General features: G+C 42.5%; 1 protein-coding gene across 1 annotated transcript; it reads right to left on the reverse strand.

Moving 5' to 3' along the window:
* Positions 1-863: 863 nt before the first annotated feature.
* Positions 864-25,709, reverse strand: LOC141779739 (galanin receptor type 1-like). Its single transcript, XM_074654734.1, has 4 exons — positions 24,751-25,709; positions 24,598-24,663; positions 8,053-10,135; positions 864-7,907 (listed from the first exon to the last, which is right to left on the reverse strand). The coding sequence occupies exons 1-3, from the start codon at positions 25,417-25,419 to the stop codon at positions 9,815-9,817; spliced, it is 1,056 nt and encodes a 351-aa protein (XP_074510835.1). The 5' UTR covers positions 25,420-25,709; the 3' UTR covers positions 864-7,907; positions 8,053-9,814.
* Between the last annotated feature and the right edge of the window lie 1,694 nt (positions 25,710-27,403).

Here is a 27,403-nt window from a genome sequence, read left to right on the forward strand (position 1 = left end):
GACACGGTGTCTCTGACTCTGTTGGTCTGGAGGAGCTGCAGCAGTTATTTCTGCACAGACGTCCACTGTACATTCACTAGATATTCTCAGAGCTAAACTAACTCTTCTGCAGTGTGGAGTGTGCGCGCATGCTCGTCTAGAGGTGGAGCGAGACAGCGAGAACGTGCGCTGTGTGAGTGAAGGCAAGCAGGCAGAGGTACAGTGACTCCGGCCACACGCGAGCGTGCATATGCGAGCATGCGAGCGCGCATATGAGAGCGCGCATGGGATCCCGACCCGCTACATTTATACGCTTAAAAAGTTACAAACAGTCCCTTTAAATAAAGGTTAAATCAAAAAAAATTATTATATGAGACTGGAAAAAAAAAGTTAAAATCAGGGAAATTAGGAATGTTGAAGTTTCAGGGAATTAATGGCATCTTATATGCATTATAATGAATAATATCAAAGGTTAAATGCTGCAACACACACACTTGATAATGGGTGACCTTTTCAATCCAGCTCTCTGTTTTGATATTTTATCTCCAGTCTGCGCCGCTGCTCGATGAAGCCGAACTTGGACCCATTCTCGCTCCATCAACGTCAATTAGATAACAGCAAATTTAGAGGAAATGAGGCTGCGCAGTCTGTACGTGGGTAGAGTGAGCACCAGGTTTATGAATGAGTAAGTGTATGAGGTATCTTTTAGTCTACGTGATGATCACTGCTTCAGCCGAGTTTTTCGTCTTTGTGCAGCGAGAGCGCTTTTTGTCTCTCATCCTTTTGTGGAGTAAAAAACTCAGCGTGAGCAGCACTAAGCTTTTGTGCTGATCTCAGAGTCTGATTGTAAGATTAGCAATAATACGTTGTATGTCAAATAAAGAAGCATTATGTAGAAGATGGCTAAAAAAAAACATGAGATGAAATGAGTATTCTTCCCGATTGTATTTCTTTAATGAAAGCAGAATCAGTTTATTAATTTTTAATGAAAGGACAGTTATGAATCATAATCTTTTTATTCAGTTTGTGTGAAATCTGAACCATTTAGATCACTTTTACATCGACAAGAGCCATAGTTCTTCCATTGATCCGGCTACCAGTGTGATATAACAGACAAACTTGAATGGCAAAGAAGAAATTGTGGAAATAAAAATACTATAAATGGCACTGACATCTGCTTGATTAATTCAGGCTCACGTAGGAAGGACCTTGGACGCTAAACCTACTGGTCAGTGTCAGCTTACAGTGGCTCTTTGGTTATTACATAAAGAACTATCATAGAATAACCGATAGTATTTACAGAAAGAGCTTCTATGCGAGTAATTCAACATCACACACTGTGCGGCTCAAGCCAAGCTCGAGGAGAGGAAGTAATGACACAAATCAAAATGTATTCTGGAACTAGATAAATCTATTTAAAGCAAGTTATTTTTTCCCCATGGCACAATATCAGTATCCATACCCAGGTGAGTGTCAGCCAGCCTGGCTACCCAAAACAGCCCTGGTGAATAATAATGAATTGGAGAGACAGAAACAATGTGCCCATGTATATCACCTAGATTTGGCGAGCAGAGTTGATCCTTTCATAAAGTGTATTGAATTTGTCCAGTGCCAACAGAACAGCGCTCACTCTCACAGCTTGATCACCTATCACAGTGTGTTTGCTGCCTCAATGTTTCATGTATGCCGGCAAAGTTTTGCTTGGTGAATGTTTGAAACGATTGAGCAACGCTATCGAAGCGAGAGTTTTGCATAAATTTATTTGAGTTGTATTCTTTTTCCAAGTGCACACAACTGGACCTCATTTGGATGGAAGGAAGCAAGTGTGTGTGTTCTATCAAATGGATCCTACTGCAGGTTTGATGCCTCATCCACACTGGGAGCGTGTGGCAGCTGCGTGAGTCACTCGTCGGGTGACTCACGCAGCTGCGTGTCTGCTGCCAGCTCTTTCTTTCTACATATAGTTTGTCTTTCATAAGGGCCATTTCATTTCATTATAAATATAATTTATATTTATTTCAGACAGAGAAAGGTTAAGAAACGTGTGATAATTTGTAAATAATAGTAAAAATCCACAATTAAAACTCTTACTATATTCATTCATGGAGCTCTCCAAGTCACTGCATGTTCTAGAACACTGTCCGGCACATATTTCAGAATAAAAGCCTCGTGTTAACAAATGAAGAAATTCGTCCACAGAAAAAACACGAGGGCTTTTATTTCGAAATGAAAGCAGGAAGTGTTGATTAAAACCCCTTACTTTATTAATCAATGGGACCGTGCAAGTCACTGCATGTTCCACAGCACTTTCCTGCACATATTCCAGAATAAAAGCCTTGTGTTAACAAATTAAGGAATTCTATCCACAGAAAAAAACGCTTGAAGGCTTTTGTTTTGAAATGAAAGCAGGAAGTGTTGATTTAAAAATAAATCATTACTTTTTTCATCTCTGTAACATATTCTATAGATAGACATGGAAACTGTAGTAATGTAGCTGATATGATGTCAATATATTGTCAATAGATCACCTTCATTGTCTGTTGCTGCTGTGAACCGCGCGGCACGCGTCAAAAATAGGCGAGACCTCTCACGCGGGCAGTGTGGCTGCTCTAACCTGTTAACACGGATGCCTAAATAAAGAACAACAGGTAACGCAGCCGCCACGCGCTGCTGACGTTCCTCGTGTGGACGAGGCTTAACTCAACCATTATATTTGCTTTAGGTACAGCTCGCCCTCTGTGACATTTTTTAATTAAAATTCTTACTTCTCTACCTTCAAAAACGTGTTTACTCTGTGTTAGTAGTGCAAACTGAGCTCAGCAGTAATCTTAAAAAGGCAGGCGCTTACAGTATGTCTTCTGCCTTAGAAGAAGTTCTTGTAGGCTATAGCTGTTGAGCAGGCCATAGCTTATTGAGTCTGTGTCCAGCAAGCCAGCTCACGGACCAATCAGCGTCCTCTGAGGAGCGACTGGCAGCTACGGGCGTGGCTCAGGTGTGTGTGAGACCGTAGTGTGAGACGAGTCGGAGTGGCGACTGTTTGTTCTAAACAACAATGGCGGCTACTTAAGAGGTTGCTTAGATGCGATGGATGAGTATTTCTTCAGTGAAAGAAGAGCAAAGAATGACGCTCGCTCACTTCGCTCTTCTCTCGAATGAATTCGGTAAGAGTTTCATTGACAGATGGTTCATCCAATCACAAGTGCCATGCCCTTTTTCCAAACAGTTTTCAATTACGGCTTCTCAGATGGTTCTGTGTAACAAACCATCTGGTGGGTCAGGTTACTGACACAGTAACCGACCCCGTAAAAAAAAGTCTGATTCCATGTGGTTTCATCCACTTCTGGTCAAATGTTAATGGTAAAAACAGTCATGTCCCTTATTTCCTCTGGACCTGATTTTCATACCAATAACTAAATGCCCCCTTGTGTAATTTCATTTCAAATGAGCACCTGTGGATACAACTGCTGCTTCTAGTTACAGAGTCATCAGCTGTGTCTGATATGCCTTGAGAGCCATGTACAAAATCTAATCTAATCTATTTCATGCTTTCTTTGCTAATAGAGTTACCCTGAAAAAGACCCCTTGTTGCTTGATATTTACAGTACAAGGCATCATGGGAAGACAGACCGTTTCCTCAGACCTCTTAGGGATCATTAGGTTTAGCTGATGCCAGGAAATGTCCTCCTCTAGAGTGTTATCAACAAAACCAAAACTCTGAGGGGAACCCAACTGGTGGGAACTCTCTGCTGTTTTTCCCATTGTGGCAGTGAGGGAGGTGAGGGTTGTTGTTTTGTGTCAGTGAGGCAGAAGAAAAGCTGCTTTCATAGAAGTGAAAGTCCCAATGAGACACGAGAGAGATTTTCATTTGTGAGAAAACAAGAATTTGAAAAAATGCAAATTGGAATAAAAAGATTTCTTCAAGGAAATGCCACAAAGTTTAATATAATTGTATAATATAAGTAGCACTGCATAAACACACAATCAAAAGCCCGGATATGTTTCAAAATACCATCCAGATATTGAGTATTTCAAAGAAGCTTAACTGTTTCTCACATGTTGCATTTTCAAGCACAGAAAGATTAAACAGACAAGAAAATCATCTTTTTTTTTTCCTACTCTGGTAAAATGATTTGATTTTAAACGGCACGACAAGGTTGAAAAGACACACCAGGACAACCTCAGTAGAACACGTAAAGCACTGAAGAGCTGTACAAACCGTATCAGTGAACGAATGAATGAATAAAAACTGAAGAAATGTGAATCCCTCGATAATCCTCCATTAAGAAAGAGCACCTCTATTGCATGTCCTCACTCAGTGTGTTTGCTTCCACATGCTCTTCTTAATGTCACGTTAAAATAGAAATCTTTTTGCTTTTTTAGTACTTAGATAGAAATGATGTCTTGAAAGTTATATTTGCAGAATTTGATGGTAACGCTTAAGAATATAACCCACATATTACAGTGTAAATATCTTTTCTTTTCATATCTTTTCATTTGTTGGGGTGATTATGAATAAGTAATTCTGCATATTACAACGCTCAAACCCAATAATTACTGTAATTGTAATTGACTTGATAAAGTGGTTACAAGAAAGTGCTTTATTTTGCAGCCTGCATAGCCAGGATTTACAGTGTGAGTAAAGGAGCTTTCACACACATTTTCAGTGCTTTTAGTGTCCTGTTACCATAAAGTAATGGTTTCTTAGTTAATGTTACTTTTCAGCAGGAATTTGTCATGCCTGCATTTTTTTGAAACTTGAAACTGAAGGAATTATTATTAAACTTTGCATCACACGCATCAGACATGGTGGAACATTTTCAGATTTTAGGGGTCTCCAGCTTGGGTGTGGCAAAATGGCTCAATAGCGTCCCCTTAGAAACAATTTAGCCCCGCCCTCTTTCATAACTCGTGAACCGTTTGGCACAAGCCCCGTGGAAGTGCGCCGGTTGTCGATTCAGACTTTCGTAGTGGTCAAACGGCGGTACTGCAACTTCCAAATCAGTCAAGTGATGCCATTGGGCCCAAAAAACTTTTCCCATAGACTTACATTGGGAGAGAGACATCTGTAACTCAGAGGATCATTTTTATTAATCAACTCCCCAGTATAAAAATGAAGTTTTTAAAGTTGTAAAACGCACTAATAGCTGAATCCAGAGTTATTTCTCTTCCTCCATTCATGTGAATGAGACCCAGACCGAGACTGGAGCGCAAGCCATGACGACGGCGTGACGTTAGGACCCCGTGACCAAGTCATGTGACCGTACGGACGCTACTGCGCATGTTCCATGTGCCCAAGATCCGGGTACTTTTCCAAACGGAAGTCGAGCCATTAAGGCTTCATGCGCCACTGATCAACTTTCACAGGAATGAACGAGGCCCCGCCTCCAACGTTGTATCCAGTTCTCTTAATACATCCATGGTAGACTCTCGTGGGAGGCATCATTAAACTCAGCAGAGAGTTCTTGTTTCATTGGTTATGAGATATCGCCCCGCCCCCCTACACGTTAGCCCCATCCCATTTCACAACCATTTGTCATAAGCCCCTTTTACACAGAGATTCCGCAATGCTGCCGTAGAGAAGAATCCGTCGTTATGCCGGCTTTACTTTTTCACACTAAACAAAACAAGGACGGCGTAATGCTGCCTCGGTGTGTGATTTTAAATAGCACGCCGGCATCACGGGAGCAAAAAAGGTGTGACGTTTAACACAACAGCGTCGGCGTCTAGTGTGTGTGCGTGGGCGGTTAGTCCCGCCATGCCGGCTGTCCCTTTCACACAGACGTCGGCTCGGCTCTGTGACAACCTCCGCTGCCGGCGCAGAGACAGAACAACTCTGTCCCCTCCCATTCCGCCTCGGTACCTTTCATACAGAACAGCGAGGAGGAATAACGGCACAACAATCCCACCTTGAACATTCTGTGTGAAAGGGGCTCTAGATAGAAGAGGGAGGCATCTTTGCACTCAGGATAGAGTTCCTGTTTCATTGGTGTTGGTTATCCCCGCCCCCCCTACACTTTAACCCTGCCCGCTTTCACAACTCGTGAACCGTTTGTCGCAAACTCTCGTGGGAGGCATCATTACAGTCAGTAGAGTTCCTGTTTCATTGTGCCTGGCCGCGTCGACCAGTGTCCCGCCAGTACCCCCAACAGTATAGGTATGCATTAAGTATTATACTGATACCTCGTGTATACTAAATAATTAAACTGTAACCTGTGGGCCATAATTTGAAGTGTTATATGCTTTTGTTCATGTGCTCTTTATATGGGTTCTATTTGTGTTCCACATCTGTATCATCTGCCACAGAAATTCCATTAATTCACATTGCCATAATGTGTAATCTCACCAACAATTAGCCATGTCCACTCACACCATCTGGATTGCATTTCCATGCACATGTCCCATTTAAAAAGAAAAAAAAATGTCCTCAGTCCTGTGAAGGAATAGATGAGCATCATCATCTGTATCAGCTGTGTGGAGAGGCTTGGCACATCACATACGTATAGCATACAACATCGGGATTCTTCATTGTTTTTGTGGTTAGAAAGATGTCTACCGGAAAGCGTGCAAAACAAGCATCAGGCTTCATATATGTCCAACTCAGTTGTACAGCACGATACAATGTGAAAACTGTTAACATAGCATAACAGCCAAATATAGTGAGGCATACGTGAATATCAGCTTCAGTGTCCATAATATTTACAGCCAAATTTAAAGGGGACGTATCATGACTATTTTCAGGTTCGTACTTGTATTTTGGGTTTCTACTAAAACATGTTTTAATATTAAAAAAACATATTATTTTCCTCCTACTGTCTGTCTGAATATACCTGTGTTCACCCTCTTGTCTGAAACGCTCCGTTTTAGCGCCTTTAGACCCCTTCCTGTAAAAGCTCAGTCTGCTCTGATTGGCTTACTAGAAAAACACGGTGCACCTTTGCAAAGGCTTTTCTCAAGCCCACACAAAACTGACTGGGTTGTCTTGTTTCACAATTTGTGGGTTGGTAGGCACTCCAGATACCCAAATGTATGAACACAAGTTAAAAAAAAAAGGTGCGTTTTTCATGATACATCCCCTTTAAAAAACAGGCTTTAATCATACTGAGTGCAATGACAATGGGAGGTTTTTATTCTTATCTACAGTGGCGACCTTTTCTTAGCAGTGTTGGGCAAGTTACCTGAAAAATGCTCAAATGAAATACTCTTTACATTACTTTTGTTACTTAGAATAGTTCCGATGCAACTTTTAACAACACTAAAACTTCACACACACACACACACGTTGCATCTTCTGTAATTAATATGAAGAGATAGGAAAGCGAGTTGTTGTAGTTTAAGAAGGGGGTCAACCCACAGTATGGAGGTATGTGACTGGATGCTGCACTCCAGGGTCCGGTTTCACAAAGATATTGTCTGTAGTGTTAAGCCAGCCTTAATTTTGCTCTTAGATTAGTTTAAGTTTCACAAAAAATAAAGACCGACTTATTTTAAACCTAAAAAGTGAGAACTAAAGAAAAGAAATAAAGACGTATTCACACTTCGGAACACTTGGTGCTAAACATATATATATATATATATATATATATTTCATCTGATCTCGATAAGGCTGATTTGTTATCGTAGTTGTGCAAATTTCAGAAACTTACAATAATTGAGGAGGCGTTTTTTCTGCGATAATGTGAATACACCTTAAGAGACATGTTTCCATGGTGACAAATACGTTTGTAATAATCAGTGGCACCAACTGACCAGTGATACCCAAAGACAAAAAAAGGAAAACATGGCTCATGATTTGAGGTCTGTTGATAATATTGTGGAGTGAGCAATGAGAAGGGGACAGAGTTTTCAGAGACCACAGCAAGCTGTTGGAAATATACCGCAGCGAGGACACTGTCCGTCCTTTTTCTTTGCCCGAGGAAACTATCAAAAGCCTGACAGATGAGTTAGCAGGAGTACTGAGCCTTTGCCTTGCCACCAAGCTATGCTACAGGTCTGCAGTGCATTGAGATTTCATGCTACTGGAAAGGTTTTTTTGGTACACTCTTGAGAATTTTCACAGTAAAACGTCCTTGTAACAGTTGAATTTCGCTTTAGGGCTTTTATTGTGAACGGTAAGACGGAAGGAGTGGCTCTGGTCTGTGCTGCCTTTGTCAAGTTTGAAAGGAGTAATAAAGTTTGCCGTCTTGCTTTGTAATTTTTTCGGTGCATAATAAGTTAATATATTGTAATTTTAGCCGTATATTGTTTTTCTTCGTAATTTCCTAACAGGTCTGAAGAAACTGTTGATATTCCCAAAGACTTCTTCTTTCTCCTCCGTTATTATACCTTTGTATTTCCTGCATAATGTTACCCACTTGCTAGCTTGCTAAATTGTTAGAATCCGTGGCTTCTAGACACTAGCAGTAACATTAATATTGCCGTTGCTTAGCAGCGGTGTTCTTCATGACTTAACCACTTGAACACCACGCATATCGTGTACACGACTTCCCGTGTTGTAAACACGAGCTCACGAGTTTCATTTGAAGGCACCAATAGATGCAACTCAACCCGTTCTGCACAACGTGATTAGTTGATGCCTTTATTCGAGGTGCGAAAGCTAAGAAAATCGGAAAAAAATAAAAATAAAATGACGTTACTTTTCGCCATGTAATATTCACATTCTGTGTGAAAGTACTCATGACAAAAACAACATTTTGAAAAAAAGATATTGACGTGCGAACTGATTGCACAAAAAAAACGCTACGGTGTGTAACAGCCTTAAGGGTCAACATGTTCTGCTGAAGTGAGGGAGGCTGAGCAGTTTGACGTGGTTTCTCTGTCAGTCATGTTTTTTAGTTTGACAAACACGAACCAGAATTCATGGCAAATTAGTTTTCTTTTAAATAGTCAATTACTAGACAACTTTGTGCAATGGATGCGTTTAGACATCCACAGTAACTGAGGTCTGACAACTAGTTACTGTAGCTCTATAGTCAAAGTCTATCTTTGTAAAACCGGCCAATGTAGTCCGTCCACCGTTCACGCCTCCTCCGACTCCGGAGTTAGAAAAGACCCACATTTCTTCTCTTTTCATAGTGGCTATAGCTTCCTCCAGCTCCTGCCTCTAGTTGACCAAGCTAAAATGTCCCGGTGCTGTGTCTCTACTGAATGCACATCCCACCATCTAACTCCTGGTGAAACAGCAAACAAGCCGAACCCTCTGAGCCTCAAAGCAATAGAACGTTACTGGGATTGTTCAATTTAAATTATAACCCCTCACTCGTTCCTGAATAACCACAATTCTGTAAAACGTTACAAAGCGATGCCCAACACTGCTCTTCAGACAGAAAAGACACCTTCAAAAAACAGTTTTACTTCAGCAGATGATTATCCTGTGACTCAATATGATGCAATAATAATCTTGAAATGATGATTTTTAATACTTTTGAAGTCTGAAAGTACAACGACCTCATATTTTTTATGTATTGGCTTGAAATATACCGTGATGTGACATATGTAAATAGTGTCTACAATCAAAATGAGTTTCACTTCAGAGAGAGGATCATTTTCCTGAGTTTCAGACTAACACAGGATTTTATTATGAAAGAAGAAAACAGAGACTGATCAAAGAGGGAGTAACGATGCCCTGCAGCCACAGTGGCTTTATCTCCTCTCCTCTGGTCCAGGTCTAATGAACAGCGCTCATGTGGAACAGTACAGCTGTAGTGATATCCGAGCAACCGTACTTACCTACAAGAAAAACCCCACACAACCCACACATGTCTGATGGCTCTGTCACTATGACTTTACGTTAAGTTTCAGTGAGACAGTCGCCGTAATTCATTTTCAGCCTCCACAGTCAGACGTTGGTGCAGTTAGTCGAGGGTGGCGTGTCCACTTTGCTGCGGATCTCCTTGATGTCGTTGAGCGGGGAGTCACTGCTACCGATCTGGCACTTGAACACCTGCTTGTAAGCCTTCCTGAAGTTCTCTGACAGGAAGGCGTAGATGACCGGGTTGACGGACGAGTTGCTGTACGCCAGGCAGTGGGCGGCCACCCGTAGCACGAAGGAGGCCTGGTTCAGCGGGAAGGTCCCGAACTCCACCCACAGGTGTACGACGTGATGAGGGAGCCAGGAGAGGCAGAACACCACCACCACCACCAGGACCGTCTGAGCCGTCTGAGAGCCACAGAGGACAGAGAGAGGAGTAGGAGAGAGAGTTAGTCAGTGCCGTCAGGGACAACATTAAAGCTGTACTCAGGTTTAAGTCTTATTCAGGATAAAGGAATAAAGTACGTTTTTCTACTGTTATTATTATTCTGCTGCTCTATTAAGGCTGGCACGAACTAAAAGATCTTTCAAATCTCTAAGATTTTGAAAATGTGAAAGACCCCACCCATAATGACATGTTGTGTTAAATTTAACAGTATTGTTCCTATAGTGTGTGGTGAGCAAAGATTTGGCCAAAACAGCACAAAACACACTAACAGATTCCACTCATGAACAACAAGAGTCCTGACCAAAACAAAAACGGAAATCTCGCAAAATCTCCTGCGATCAATCGTAAACAAACATGCCAAGACGGGCAAGAAGAATTAGCAATGTTAGTTTTTGCACTGAAAATTCACGAAGAAAAAAAGAAAAATAATGGATGAAGTCATGGAGACACGTTAAAGTGGCAGTAGGCAGTATATTTTTGGCATCATTGGGCAAAAATTCCATAATAACCTTTCAGCATATTGTGATTCAAGTGTTCTGAGAGATAACTAGAGTTCTGCTCCTCCTCATGGCTCTGATTTCAGGCTTTAAAATATCTAGCCCGTGACGGGAGACTTTGACCAATCACAGGTCATTTCAGAGAGAGAGCGTTCCTATTGGCTGTGCTCTGGTCATGTCACCGGAACTTGGCATTCCTTCACCAGATTTCACAATGGCGGCCGCGTCACAAACTTTCTCATTTTACAGCTAAACTGTGCACTACAAGATGATTCTGAAAACATCTGAGGAGAGAAATAGGCATTACAGTAACAGAATATTGATTCATATTTGATCAGCGCTGCCTAGTTTGACCGTTTGGTTGGAGTTTGCGATTGATTAACAGCCTGCTCTCATAGACGGCAGATGGACGGCAGACCTCAGATCAGCTCTTACTGCTTGGTTTCCTCCGGTCTGTGAAATCTGATTTTTTTCAGGTTACCTGTTTCATGTACTACTGTCACGATATAGCGACCGTTTTTTAAAAATATATATTTTTTAATCACATTTGCTCCAATCTCGCCTACTTCAGCTTTAAATTACACTAGTGTTGTTGCCACAAATCATCAAGTTGGTCCTCCATTTCTGAGGTCCATCTTATTACTTTATGCTTCGTGTTTTGTGTAAACCACAGCCGCCATGATGGCGGTTGTTGTCCTTGCACTTCAGTCACCTTGGTTCTCAATTGGTTATCGTTCTTTCTCATGTGACTGCATCATCAGCTGCCCAGGTGTATCCAGGATGGACTTCCAAGCCCATCGGGGGATGTAAAAAAAACACTCTTAACATATCTCACTACACAGGCATATCTGGAAAGATAATCTTTAAAGCCATCACGAAATCGTGGCTTTGCTGACGATTATCAGGAGGGGTTGGGGGGGGGGAATCGGGCCCAGAATCGTCTTGATTATCGTGTAGTGTGTGCGCCGCGTTAGTCTTTATTCTCATTCCATCTTGTGCTGCGATACAACAAAAAATTTGCTGTATGTCATCTGTGGACTATAACATTTTCTTTGCTCCAACTGTAGTTAATGATTTCATTACTTTCACTGAATAATTCTGTTATTAACATGTTTTAATACAGAGTGAAGTACCTGGGCAAAGTGACACTGTAAGGTTTGAACTCACTTGGCAGCAGATATATACTTAATTGTTTACGTAAAAATACTGAAATGAACCTGCGTACAGTACATCAACTATACTGAGTTACCGGTATGTATTAGTGTTATTATGAAGCTGTATGCAGATGTATTAGTGTTGTTATGAAGCTTAGTGTATGCAGATGTGTTAGCATGGTGCTAAGTCAGTTTTGTCTTTACGGAAGGGCTAAGTTGGGCAACATGCCAAAATATTTTCCTTCATTTGTTTTTTTTGGCATATTATCATTGTAGTCATGACAAACGTGTAAGCAAAAGTTGCCTTATTTAAACATCCTACAGACACAGAGCAACATTAGTGTTCGTACGGAGTCGCGTTTTTGGCAATCTGGCGAACGTAGGTCCAATATCCTCTCTGCTTTTAGCCCCGTTTACCAACTCCTGAGAAACATATCTGGCTCTTTAGGCAAGATATGATCCACTACTGTATGTTCACCAGCTAGTGACTGACCTTGCCCATCTGCCACATGGTGCTGGGAAGAAAAACCAAAACAATGAGCGAAAAGATGCGAAAATACATCATTTAGCTCACTGACATATAATATTGATTAGTGCAGATTTAAATTGATGAATATTAGCTGTACTGCAGTTCCTACTTAAACCAATAGATACAGTTGACCCATGTGCATTCAATTTCATACTCATTCAGGGCCTTATAAAACGTATGGAACCCTTAATTGTATTGCATTAAACAGACCGGCACCACATTAATCACATTATCCTTTCTGACGTTTCACTCAGCAGATCCAGCTGCAATACTGTAGATGTTTAGATCGCCCTCATATCAGAATTATTCACTTTGACAGTACTTATTATAGATGACGTGGTACACTTGTGGGTGAAAAGAAAATAATGGAACATCATTCCAGTCTTGTACTTCTCTACAGAGCTACGTATCAGGATTACAAAGATCCTGTAGGTCTGTTTTGAAGCTTCTCATCCATAAGGCTTGTTGGGCCTCGGGTCTTTATACATTTAACACTGACAAGAATGTAAAAAAATGACCAGATATGTTTCAAAATGGTGCAACTTAATGCGCCAATTATGGCAAACCCATTTTATGGAATGTCTGAGAGGAATGTATTGGATGTTATTACTTCAGGCAAGACTATCAGTAAAGCCAAAAGCTACAGCTGGAAAGTGTCATCATAAAAAAAACTAATTACATGCTGTCTGATCCGCTGAGCCTCTCCTCTGCATTTCTAGGTGGCAAGTGGATTTATTTCAGCACCAATTAGTTCCCATTGTAGAAAAAAAAAACTGAGGAGTCATAAATTAATTAGAAAATGCTGCTCCTAATCTCTGTAGTTTTCTTCAAGGAACACAAAAAAAAACATGCTAAAACATGTCCAGTCGAGACATTTGAGCATGTATCAGAAATCACAGAGTTGATGTAAGTGACCAGGAAAAGCTACAGAGACAGAATAATAATAATAAACAGCACAAAATGAGACGTGGATAAATGCATGCAGAAATGATGAACGTACATACAGACATCTGACTGATACGGGCTTTTGTTGACCAATGTTGAATTGATGCTGCCGTATTTGAAGCTGCCATAGTAACCAGATTCGTCTGACTACATTTCCCCTTGAGTAGCACAGAAAAAAACTGTCTTTTCACAACTGTCCTTTGACAATGTTCCATATGAATTGTGGGTAACACTTTATTTGAAGGGGTGATTTGCGGAGTGATGGACGGATAGCTTTACTTGCTGCTCCCAGTGAACACGGGGCTATGAATTATTTTTCCATCTAAATTAGGCCCCATGCTCCCTCAGCCCCAAGTTCCCTGAGCATCATCCTTGGCCAATAACTTTTTGAGATATCGCGCTGACAATATTCGATAACAGACAGACAGTTTGGCAAGTACTCGCTGCTTTTATTGGTTGGGTTGGTTGGGTTTAGGCATGAGGAGTGAGATTAGTTAGGTTTAGGGTAAGCCAGTCAGAGGCAAAGTAGGGCGGGTCCATACCATAGTAGGAAAAAATAATGCTACTGGGAAGTTCTGGTGATGTCGTTCTGCATAATAATTAGCCATGTGCTTCGGTTTGTTGTATTTGAGGTTCGAGTGTAGTTGAGGGAATTATTCATGACACAATTGTAATGGTCTCATGACAGTCAATGTCAAAACCAACCAGTCCTAAACATTCATGAAGACTCTGTCATGATCATGACAGGTGTAATGTCATGTCATGGTTAAGACGGTGTCATGTCAGTCTTCTGCACATCCCTTCAAATAAAGTGAATTCTGTATCTACTTGTTCCAACACTCCGCTGAAGTGATACCACGATTCTATTGGGTGAAATATTCCAAAGATGCAATCTTTTATGGCCGCACTATTATATCAAATAGAAGTCTTGTGTGTCATTTTACACATCAGAATTACATACTGCATTCAGAATGTTACATTTCTGCAGCCTTGAACAAAACTTGTCAACACAACATGGGCTCATGATGACGGAGACGATAAAGGGTTGAAACGTTCTGTTTTTGTACCCAAAAGCACAAAAGCATGTCAGAAAAGTGTAAAAGTAGTGTCTCAGAATGATACACAAAGGTGTTTTCTGCTTTAGTTGTTGAATGTGGGAACATTTGATGTTTGAAAAGACAGGGCTATGTTAATTCCCAACCTTTAGGCTACTGTTTGGCTCCGTCTCACTGCTCTCATCAGTGAAGCAGCAGTCAGCAGCTGTTTTTCAGGGTAAAAACGCTCTGATACAGTAAATCCACTGTGCACTACCGGCTTACCACCAAATGTCAGTTCGGCAATGTGAAATTAGGGACTAGCTAGACGGTGGATATAGTGGAGCATCTAAAGAGACAGGTATTTCCCTCAGGAGTTGATGGAGAGCAAAACAGGAAAAGGAGAGTGAATATTAGACTTAAATTCACCAGGTGGCTAAAAAACCAGACTCCAAATGAATGCTAATGTTGCTCTGTGTCTGCTGGATATGTAAACAGGCGACTGTTTGCTAACATTACAAAAATGTATGTGCCTCGTCCTTACCCCAAGTGAAGGAGTTCAAGTACCTTGGGGTCTTATTCGCAAGTGAGGGATCTATGGAACGTGAGATTGGCCAGAGAATCGGAACAGCGGGGTCAATCGGGGGTCACCATTGTGACGAAAAGAGAGCTGAGCCGGAAGGCAAAGCTCTCGATCTACCGGTCAGTCTTCGTGATGACCCATGGTCATGAGGGCTGGGTCATGACCCAAAGAACTAAATCGTGGGTACAAGCGACCGAAATGGGTTTTCACTGGAGGGTGGCTGGCGTCTCCCTTAGAGATAGGGTGAGAAGCTCAGTCATTTGTGAGGGACGAAGGACATTTGCATTGAAAGGAGCCAGCTGAGGTGGTTCGGGCATCTAGTAAGGATGCCCCCCCCGCTCTCAGGCGCCTCCCTAGGGAGGTGTTCCAGGCATGACCAGCTGGGAGGAGGCCACGGGGAAGAGCAAGGACTAGGTGGAGAGATTATATCTCCACACTGGCCTGGGAACGCCTCGGGATCCCCCAGTCAGAGCTGGTTAATGTGGCCCGGGAAAGGGAAGTTTGGGGTCCCCTGCTGGAGCTGTTGCCCCCGCGACCCGACCCCGGATAAGTGGTTGGGGTTGAGAGAGAGACAAAAATGTATGCAGTAGAATGAACCAGGGCTGCACAATTATGGCCAAAATGATAATCACGATTATTTATCACGATTATTCATTAATTTTAGGGATAAAATATTTTTTATTACACTTTCACATTTAAATAAAACAGAGCTCTGCTCTCATTTCTGTATTGTGCTACATTCCTGCTAATGTACAAATCTTTGCATCAAAATAAGACTTAAAATAAGGTTCTTCTGCACCTGAATTCAGTGCATTTCCATTTTGACGGGCAGAACGAGTAATATACAGTATGTAACTCTTCACTGCAGACGCAACATTCAGGAACGTTTTTCACAGGCTGCCGCCGCTCCCCAAAAAGTGAAGTGAAAATATCGTGATCGCTCCCCAGTGGCAGGCTGTTAGTTTAGGAAGCGTTTGATTTGACGCATTTTAAACATCAATATCGCAGTCGAAAATTGTGATCGCGATTAATATTCGATTATTTTGTAGCCCTTAGAATGAACAAAGAAGAAAGTCAATATGGCAAAAAGCTCTCCAAACTTTCCAAAAAAGTAAAAGTTGTAGCAACTCTCCACTGATAAGCAGTATGACAACAATGATAGCATGTCTGTGTCTGATGAAATGCTTCATGATTATCATGTCAAAGGGAAATTCTCTCAGTTGAGTGCAACAGCATCGATCAGTTTTACAATAAACCTTATCGATCATATCAGAGATAAATGTCACTGAGTGGGCCATATTCATTTTGAAATGAAAGGTCAATATTGGCCAGAGATATCAGCCCCACCATAATACACGAGCAAGTGCGTGCACGCGCGCACACATACAGCTACATACAGTACACAAAGACACAGTAGCCAGAGAGAAGTTCCCACAGTTACATGCAGCATGTTAATATCTATGATTTGTTTGCATAGCCTCTATAACACATTCATATCTTCACCTCAACCCCCTGAGAGCCATCAGTTAGGCTAAAATAAACAGGAGCATCGCCGCAGAGGAAGACTGAACTAATAAAGCCTCTCCTCTCCACCCACACTGTCTCTCTACATGTAAGCCATGTTTTGTTCAAAGCTGTTAGCCGGTCACTGCAATGCTTCCAATAATTGGTTAAAAGCTGTCAAGATGTGTTTTTGACATCACATTTACAATGATCCATCTTCTTGTGTGTCACAGTTCAGTTTGTGATTCAAGTGATTAAAGTCAAAGCAGGATATCAGGACACAAGCATTTTCTCCTTACAGAAAAAAACACATTAAATGGTGATGTGATCTGCGATTCATGGCTCATTTGGCTGCCTGTACTACATTACATTTCTGCTGTTCCCATAATAACTGGCTACATGTAGATATAGGCCTACAGATCTTGCTGAGTTATTTTCAGTTCAGCTACAATGGAAATATGTGAAGCGTCTGTGATAATCGTCAGGTTTTTGACATCACAATCAAAGGATGTCTTAGATCCCCTTTGAGGGGGAGAAATCTATCAGTCGAACAAGGTGCCAATTTTCTTGGAGGGTGCTTTGTATTGAGGCTGCTTCTGACAGCAGCTTCAATAGACCAGAATGCATTGCAGCCATAAGACTGGTTGGGTTTGGAGGAGAGTCCAACTGCAGACTTCTTATCTGGGCACTACAGGTGTGCGAGTCAATATGGATGAGAGAAGGATGCCCAGAAGAGCATCACTTCCTCTTCTCTATTGTTATAAAAAAAAGTCCATCCATCCATCCATCTTCAACCGCTTATCCGGGATCGGGTCGCGGGGGCAACAGCTCCAGCAGGGGACCCCAAACTTCCCTTTCCCGGGCCACATTAACCAGCTCTGACTGGGGGATCCCGAGGCGTTCCCAGGCCAGAGTAGAGATATAATCTCTCCATCTAGTCCTGGGTCTTCCCCGTGGTCTCCTCCCAGCTGGTCGTGCCTGGAACACCTCCCAAGGGAGGCGCCCAGGAGGCATCCGTGCTAGATGCCCGAACCACCTCAACTGGCTCCTTTCGACGCAAAGGAGCAAGGACTCTACTCCGAGTCCCTCACGGATGACTGAGCTTCTTACCCTATCTCTAAGGGAGACGCCAGCCACCCTCCTGAGGAAACCCATTTCGGCCGCTTGCACCCGCGACCTCGTTCTTTCGGTCATGACCCAACCCTCATGACCATAGGTGAGAGTAGGAACGAAGATTGAACGGTAGATCGAGAGCTTTGCCTTCCGGCTCAGCTCTCTTTTCGTCACAACGGTGCGGTAAAGCGAATGCAATACCGCCCCTGCTGCTCCGATTCTCCGACCAATCTCACGTTCCATCGTCCCCTCACTCGCGAACAAGACCCCGAGATACTTAAACTCCTTCACTTCCAGAACCGAGGCTGTGCGTAGAGGTAAGCCCTACCAGATCCAACTGGTAGCGCTCCACCTCCCGCACAAGCTCCGGCTCCTTCCCCCACAGAGAGGTGACGTTCCACGTCCCCAGAGCCAGCCTCTGCCGCCCGGGTCCAGTCCGTCGAGGTCCCTGGCCTTCACTGCCACCCGTGTGGCAGCGCACCCGACCCAAGCGGTTCTTCCCGCAGGTGGTGAGCCCACAGGATGGAGAGGAGGGGGGTGCCACGTTCCTTTTTCGGGGTATCCCCGGCCGGGCTCCGTGGCAAGCCCGGCCACCAGACGCTCGTTGACGGGCCCTCCGTCTGGGCCTGGCTCCAGACGTGGGCCCCGGGCTTCCTCCGGGCCGGGTAACTCCTCCTCTGCCTCGTGTCGTCATTGGGTTTTTTGTGAACCATTCTTAGTCCGGCCCCTCACCTAAGACCAATTTGCCAAAAAAGTACTAAATAAAATCCAATCTGTGAGACGTACTGGAAAAATCGACCTTTATCTTCAGCCCTCTATAAAGATGTTTGTAACAAAGGTTAGTATTTTAACATTAGCGGAGTGTGAAAACAAAGTACAAAGTAAAAACTAACTGCCAACTTAATGCTAGTCAATGAGCCATTCAAAAGGAGCTTGTGGTAAACTGTTGTATTGTCTTTGTCACTGAAGTTAAGGGTACCGTTACCTTCTCAACCGGAGCAGGACGGAGTTAAAACATACTTAATCTATATTTTTGTATTTTATGTAAGACGTCATGCGTAGCAGCGTTACGTGTACAGTATATATACATTCTTCTAGTCAGTGTATTCATGTTACATATAGTAACTTAGATGGCGGTCGGCACGCTCCCAGTTTGGAGAAGCAGACAGGAGTACCATCACGGAAACTAAGCGATGTACTGCTTTGTGGACACCACGTTAATTCGGTTCCAAATGTCACACAATGACACAAGCAAACTAACCGATCGATGCAGCGGTAGACCAGCAAACTCCCGTGTTCTGCGAGGTAAAATGACTACTTTTGTGAATGGAGTCTGGTCTGTTGGCTTTGAAGAGAGCAATATAACGACTTCAGTTCCCCCCATCGGAAAAGGTTGTCTGATGGCGAGGTAAAGCACTGAAAATATTCTAAATATAGCGTACTGGTGGCTTAAATAATTGTTTTCGTTTTTTCCATCTGACAGCCCTTTACAACGGGGAACTGAAGCCATTATATCACAATATTCATAACCTTATTGATTAGCTTCGATTAGCTTAATTTGGTTACCTACGTCATGACTGAGTGGGCGCTTCCATTTGAAAAAACAGTACAGGATGCAGATGGACCCGCCCTTTAAACTAAAAATATACCTAAATAAATACAGTTCTTTTGAAGCCGCTGGGAAATGATAGTGTGATGTTGAGTGACGCTGTTAATTCATTCAGTTAGCATTGTAAGTCTCAGTTTGGTCTCTGAAGCTGTTTGGTCATTAGCTGTCCATGTATCAGTTTACAGATGCTGTTAAACAATTTCAACCACGACTTGGCCAAATATTAATTTTCCTTATTATCCATAACCATCTGTGTGCTCCGTCTGGATGTCTGACTGACTCATAGCATTGAGAGAAAACTCCTAAACCTATACTGAGTTTTTAACCTCTGGTTCTACACTGAGAATTCATTAAAAACATAATTGTTTGCCAAATAAAATGAACTCCAACACTCTGGTATTCCCAAGAACGTTAACCAGAAGCCATAAATCAGATATCAACAACATTTCAGCTTTTTCTTAATCTGAACACGACATAAAACCAGAGGGGGAAAGAGATTTATCTAAACCGGATTTGTCACATCTATGCACAAAGGACCTCCAGAAAGATTAAGGACGATTACTAATGTATTTTCTTTTTGGGGAGCTTTGTCTCGTTTGACTTTTGGAGGCTGACTCCTGCTGAGGGTGATAAGAAGTCTGTCTGGATGTATTTCACAACAGCAGTGGGAGTAACCTTGCTCTTCCCAGCTGTCACTTTCCCAGGCCTGGTGTTGAGCTGCAGAGGCCTCACCACACAAACTATTGATTAAACACTTATTTGAACAAATTCTCTCCTCTCCGCCAAGGACACCATGTGGCCCGCTGCAATTTATGTATTTGTCTCATTTGATCTTTTTTGAAAAACACCCCTTGCTTGTATATCCGCTAATGCTTTACGACAGCACATAAAAGGAGCTGGCAAACATGACACCAAACTCATAATTCTTTGATAACACTACTCTGATTCACAACAACCACAATTAGTTTAGGCTCCAATGAATAGTTTGACATTTTGGGAGATATGCTTGTTCGCTTTCTTGCCGAGAGTTAGACGAAAGATCGATATCAAACTCATTAATTACAGCTGCAACCAACAATTATTTTCATTTCCGATTAATCTGTTGATTATTTTCTCAAAGAATCGATGAGTTGTTTGGTCTATGACAAAATGTCAATCAGTGTTTCCCAAAGCCCAAAATGACTTGTTTTGTCCACAACTCAAAGATATTCAGTTTATTGTCATAGAGGAGTGAAGAAACCAGAACATATTCACATTTAAGAAGCTGGAATCAGAGAATGTTAACTTCTTTTTCATAAAAAATTACTCAAACCGATTAATCGATTATCAAAATAGTTTGTGATTAACTTAATAGTTGACCACTAATCGATTAAATCGTTGCAGCTCTACAGTAAATATGAAGCTGCATCCAGAAGATTGTTAGCATAGCTTAGCATAAAGACTAGAAGAAAAAGTTGGCAAGGAGAGGGAGGGCATGCTCTTTGCATCTGCATTTTTGATGTTTTTTCAACTTCCTGTCGCAGCTTGCCGCGTGACCATGGAAACCACAGAAACCACATGGAGAGAAATGATACAGGAGACGATCACTGTCTGAAAGCACCTTAAAGCTCACTAATTAACACGTTATAGCTTGTTTGTTTCATCTGTACAAAACCTGAAGTGGAGCAGTGACTTCCTGAAGTCTTGTCATTAACATGAGATTGCTAGGCAACCATATTATCCATCCATTAGCCCCATCTGTAAACACACGTGTGGGGGCTGGAGCAGATCCCAGCGGTCACTGGGCGAGAGGCGGGGTACACCCTGAACAGCTGGCCAGATGTAACATCCAATATTATGAGCTTTAGAGCTTTATCCAAAGCCCTTTACAATTTCTCACCTATTCACACAGACACGCACCGATGGCAGCGAGCCACCATGCAATGCACTTGCCTGACCATCTGGAGCGATTAGGGTTCAGTGTCTTGCTCAAGGACACTTGTGGACAACATGTGGGCAACCCCCTTGAGCCACAGCTGTCCCATGTTGTTAGCTTTGGACAAAGCCAGGCTAGCAGTTTCCAGTCTTTATGCTAAGCTAAGCTAACCAGCTGCTGGCTGTAGCTTCATATTTACAGTACAGACATGATAGTATTGATCTCTTCATCTAACTATGGGACACTAGAGTTATCGCCTCGTGGTTGTATGCCTCCGCCAACCAGTCAAGTTGCAGTTTACATCCACGTTTGCCTAAAATGTTATCACTTCATCATTTTGTCCTTTTAGACATGTGGGTGAAATTGTCATAGTCACTGTGACCTCTGACCTTTGACCACCAAAATCTAATCAGCTCATCCTTGAGTCCAGGAGGCTATTTGTGCCAAGTGTAATACAATTCCCGCCAGGCGTTCATGAGATATCGCTTTCACGATAATGGAACAGACGTAAGGTCACAGTGACCTTGACCTTTGACCCACCAAAATCAAATCAGTTCATCCTTGAGTCCAAGTGGATGTTTGTGCTAAATTTGAAGAAATTTTCTCAAGGCATTCCCAAGACATCACGAGAATGAGACAAAGGTGAGGTCCTAGTGACCCTGAACTTTGACCTTTGAGCATCAAAATCTAACCAGTTCATCCTTGAGAGGAAATTCCGTCAATGTGCTCCTGAGATATCACGTTTACAAGAATGGTCCGGACGGACAGACGGACAACCTGAAAACATAATGCCTCTGGCCACAAACAGTTCCCAAAATGTTGGACTATTCCTTTAAATGTAAACATAAAGCAGTGAAAGATGGATTATGAGCACTATCATTATATTTTTGACATTGGTGACAGCTAGTAGACACTGTAGCATCATTAGGTAACACTGACCAGCAATGAGATAAGATATGTTACATGTTATGCTTAGTTCAACACAAGATTCCCAACAGAACAGCCAGGTTAACTTTTTACAGCGTCTCAGTTCAGAGTGAAAGAGAAAGCAGCCGGGGAGTCAAAATGGGACGTCTGACGGGACAGGTGTCATGTCAAGATTTGTTTCCTTTTGAAAGTGTTGTTTTGCTCGGCAGCACCTTTACCTTGATTTCACACCATGGAAGGACGTGAGAACAGCTCTGAGGGATTGCTTTCATATTGCAGTTTATTTCTAATCCTTTTCAAAGCACTCTTTTGGTCTATAAGGTGCTTGTATACCGACTATGTTTCCTGTTTATTATTCTTCGCTATTTTTCAGTGTGACTCTAGACAGGTTGTTGCTGTAAAAGAGTAGCCTACGCATAGACCTACCCAACTAAACCAGTGGCATAAATAAAGATTTAATAATACACAAAAATAACAATAAATTAGCTGATCTATTTGACTCCTGATGCACAATGTATTATTAATGTCTAGCTAATCCAAAAATGGGCAAAGAGGTGGATCGTTGGTGGAGCTGAGGCAGGCCAGGTGACGCAGCAGAACATGCGGCCTGGTACGGCACCCACCTGTCACTCAAAGCAGCCACGCCCTCATTATGCCTGACTTTAAGCCTTAATATTATTTACACGATTGGGTTATATGAAATCTACCCCCATACAGTTGTCATGAATGGAGAAACTAGCTATAGAGACCAAAAATGTTTTTTGTACCATTCTGTAAACATGTTTATTTCTGCTGTAAAGATGGACATTTTAACATGAAGGTCTATAAACCTGCTGATTAAAGCTATGCTGCGTTCCAGACAACTCGGAACTCAAAAAATGTCCGACCTCCTACCAGAAAAAAGTGCAATGGAACGCCACTCAAAGTGGGAGTTGGAAGCAAATCCATCTACCCCGACTTCATGAAGAAGCACTCACACAACAATGGAAGTGTCAGCCATGGTTTTTGTTTACATTTGACGTTGTGCGCCTGGAACGCCTCGAGGTTGGAAGTTGGAAAAATTCCGACCTCCGAGTTGTCTGCAACGCAGCATTAGCCCCGAAGTTAGCGCCAACTGCAGCTCAGGCTCGCTTAAGGTGGGCTGACCTTTAAGGTGGACCAGCTATTCTTATTTCAGTGACAAGCCGCTCCTCTGAGTTTTGCTCAGCAGCCCCCACCCCCACCCCACCCCCACAAAAAATAGACACTTGGCCACCGAGCCTAACAACTTTTCTGGCGGTGACCCTTTTCTATTGAAGTTGTTGATACCTTACTCAGATTTAATATGTGTGTGCAAACAGTCCGTTCTGACATTGGTTCTAGTTGAACAGTAGCCATCCTACCGAGGTAATTTATGTATTTCAGTCCGGCTTTAATGCACTGTGTGTCACAAAGCTGTCAGTGTAACATCCCCTCTGTGTATTCTCCATCAGCGCTCTGCACAGTGAGCCCTCTAAATCATGAGAATATATGAAATTCCAGTTTTATGCCTCATGCAGTAAAGCATGCGTGTGGAGAAGGTGCACATCAAAGCACGCTCTCATCAATTCCTCCCCCTCCCAGCAGCAGACCAGCAGTCTGCACTCCTGGGCTCATAGCACAAGGCTGTTATCAGATGGTGCTGCTAAACTGACCAGCTGTGAAGGACAATGACAGACAGACAGATAAACAGATAGACAGACAGACGGATAGACAGACGCATAGACAGATAGACAGACGGATAGACAGTCAAGCCGGCGACAGCAGATAACTGGCTCTCAAGAAAGCTAAATGGGGAATAATGAAGGCTTGATGGCAGCTTGATTGCGTGTCGCCTTTTGGCCACACTTTGCTCGAGTGTGCCAGTTAACAGTAAGCATTATAACATTAATATTCATCATTCTGGCTCTAAGGAACAACACAGACAATGGAAATAGTTCCCTCCGACCGCCTGTTGAATTTGGAGGAAATGGTAGCCTGGAGCATATGGTGCAGACAGATCAGCCCCTCGCTGAATAATGTGAGCAGGACTGTGGGTCAGCGTAGCTGTGATATATATCTTCCTAAAGGCCAAGAACGCTGACCCCTGCTTTGAATCGAACCATATGTCGACAGAAGAAAAGGCTGCTGCTTAGTGAATAGGATCCAGATAGATGAAGGGTATTTCAGTAATGGTACAACTTGTGAGCCTTTTCTTAAACAAAATATGTAAAGAGTGAAAGTGACATCTTTCACCATCAAAATCATCATCTTGGCAACATTATCATCATCATGGCAGCAGATAATTGTGTAATACTGAACTCAAGTGTTCACACTTATGAGTAAAAAATTAGTATTTTCAGTAATTCAAGTATAATTTTTGACTCAGACGGATTTAAAATGTTGATATTTCACAGTCACATTGTTTGCTATTTCAACTTCTGCAAATTGATTTAGTTCTTAGTGAGTCAACAGGTTATAAATCAGCCCATCTGTCCATCTGTTATCCAGTGTTTATTCAGTGTTTGTTTCTGATTACAGTCACAGGCAGGTTTGCTAACATATGGCTGTAATCCATGACACTCCCAACCCTCCAAAAGACAGCTTCATACATACCTTCTTCTTTGACGCCTCTGACTTTTTGGACATATTTCTTAGTTTTTTGTGCAAGTGATTTAAAACCTGTAAGCAAGGAAATATAGGTAAGATATATTTCTGATTAAAAATGAAAAATGTCCATAATCAATCAATCAATGTAGCTTTCCTTACCTTTGCGTAACAGAAGGAAATCAGCAGCAGAGGCAACACATAGCCAAAAACAAAGGTGCAAACCACATAGACCTTCTTCTGGTTCTGATCTGGCCACACTTCCCAGCAGAATGTGTGATTCTCTCCTCTGTGGAAGATGTTCTGGTAATACATGACCGGAGCAGCCATGGCCAGGGAGAGGATCCAGATCACCAGCACACCGATCAGAGCATGCCTCGCCACCCGGATAGAGGAGGACTTTCTGGAGTGCACGATGGCAATGTACCGGTCCACGGACATGGCAGACAGGGTGAAGATGCTCACCAGCATGGACACGGTGAAGAAATAGTGGATGAATTTGCAGATGAATGCGCCCAGGACCCAGGTCGGCATCATGTAGATGGTGGACTGGAAGGGGATGCAGAAGAGCAGGTAGGACAGGTCCGCTATGCTCAGGTTGAGGATGAAGATATTGGTGGTGCTCCTCGGTTTGCCCGGTTTGCTCCGGGCCAGCACGGTGATCACCATGGAGTTACCCAGCACACCGAGCGTGAAGATGAGCCCGAACACCAGCAGCGTGATGAAGTTATCCGTTCCGATCCCGAACAAAAGTTTCTGGTCCTCTTCCTCCGCACTGCTGAGGTTCCACGGCTCCTCCGAGAGCCAAACTGACTCCGACAAGTTCATCATTTATCTGTTTTTCACCTTTAGACGAACTTGAAACGTTTGCAAAAAAGAAACGACCTACGGTAGGTCTGTGCGCGATGGTTTAAGAGCGCGGGTTTGTGGTCCGGTGCGTCTCCATGAGCGCTCCTGGAGATTTTGCTTTCTTGTACCTTTATCTCAAGTTTTCGCTGAATCCCCCACTTTATTCTTACACCTCACAGTAGTAATACGTTTAAAAATAAAAAGCTATGTAGTTCTGTGTAGAGCGTGCAGCAGAGTTGCCGCTGCGCGTCTTGGAGACTCTGTCCTGGAGCGCACCGCCAGCGCTCATCCACTCTCTGTGCCGATTTCTTTGAGTGTGGACTTTTTCCTGTCACATTATAGCGGGGGGGGGGGGGGCTGGGCTGTGTCGTTCACGTCAGCAGCCCGTATAGCCTACCACCACCTCCCAAGAAATGCTGAGGGGGGAAAAGAGGAATATGTATGTGGATAGGTTTTGTTTCTGAAATCATTCCATCCTGTACAATTTGGATGCCAGAGGCCAATGCAATTTTCTTAGTCAGACTCAATTAGTTCTGACACAGTATGGCTCGGGTGCAAATGTTACTGCGATTATCTGCCTGGGTTGTCGAAATTGCTATGTAGCACACAACAATCTGGCTGTGATTGCCTTATTTGAGTTTCATTCTCTTTTGTCATGGAGGTGGAATAAGCTTTCTAAAACGTGGAAAAAAGAGTTCCACAATATTCCACATTTTATGATCAGCAAAGGAGTCTGACATGTCAGAAAGTCTCTTTAAAAGGAAAATATGCACTCTATTGTAATATATTGTAATATATTTGTATTGATTGTTAATAGTTTATTGTATTTAAGCAGATTGTGATGTGCTTTTCCCAAACTGCTTCATGGTTCCATAAGGATCTATACAGTCAAGTTAGACACCAAATATGGAATAAAACATGATGATTCTGAACTTAACTGAAATAACACATGTCTTGTAGAGATGACAAAAACAATATTTAATCCGTAGGAATCATGAGATTCAAAAGTGATGGAAAATTCCTCTTTTTTTTGGGGCCAAAGGTCACGCTGCGCTCCCTCAGGATGAGCAGATTCCCCAGAAGACTGAGGGCTTGTTTTGAAGTCCAGGTTGAAGAGTGTTGATGACATTTTCATGTGTGAACTATATATTGACTTATTGTTCTCTGTGTTGGAAAAACCATCTGTGCCACGGATGTCTGATAACACATTATTGAAATACCATAGCAATAATATTTATCTCCAGAATTGCAAAGAGCTGTTTCTGACGCTGCTGCTGCTGCCTGCGCTTAATCAGTTAACAAACTGGCCTCATGCAGTTATCTGATGTGATCAATGCTGGTGGGCAATTATTTTTTACTATTGATTATTCTGCCATTCATTTTTTTAGATTTATCTATAAATGGTTTAAAAATGCCCATCACAGTCTCTCAGATCTGAAGTTGACGTCTTGAGATAAATTATTTTCTCAGAACTTGTTAGCAAACATTATCCAGCTCTTATGGAGAAACATAGTCATTCATCTGAAGTTGTGTTTTGGACCAGCTGGTAAATGTAAGTCCAGTATTCACTCTCTTTAAGCTCTGTTTGGTCTCTTCCAACTCCTGAGGGAAATATCTGGTTGTTTAGCTGTTCTATAGTCACTAACTAACCTTTTGGTGCAGAGCAGGGCCAGCCCGTTCTCATTTTTTAGGGCGTCACATACCGAGGCTTTGTCATGGCCTTCGGCGTGTGATAGCAACCCACAAGTCACTCTTTAGCGGGGGTATGAAACGCACCAGGTTTCAATTAACTATAACTTAAACCCCTCCGCTGCAATATTAAACACTCAAAGAAAGTTTGCTGGGAGTGTGATATAGTGTGACATAGTTTAAAGAGCCAAAGAGACACAAGTTTCACTTTCACATTACAATCAGCTGTTCGTTCATGTCCCGTGTTCACAACGTTAAGTTTCATTTTTCACTTTAC

Source organism: Sebastes fasciatus, chromosome 12 (assembly GCF_043250625.1).
Source record: "Sebastes fasciatus isolate fSebFas1 chromosome 12, fSebFas1.pri, whole genome shotgun sequence".
Classification (NCBI taxonomy): domain Eukaryota; kingdom Metazoa; phylum Chordata; class Actinopteri; order Perciformes; family Sebastidae; genus Sebastes; species Sebastes fasciatus.

What these genes read in the sequence shown, in the direction of transcription:
- LOC141779739 (XM_074654734.1), bottom strand. Translation starts at nt 25,419, where the DNA reads ATGATGAACTTGTCGGAGTCAGTTTGGCTCTCGGAGGAGCCGTGGAAC. An exon ending in TTTCCTTCTGTTACGCAAAG is followed by an intron (nt 24,664 to 24,750) that starts GTAAGGAAAGCT and finishes CCTTGCTTACAG; the next exon opens with GTTTTAAATCACTTGCACAA. An exon ending in CAGAGGCGTCAAAGAAGAAG is followed by an intron (nt 10,136 to 24,597) that starts GTATGTATGAAG and finishes TGTGGCTCTCAG; the next exon opens with ACGGCTCAGACGGTCCTGGT.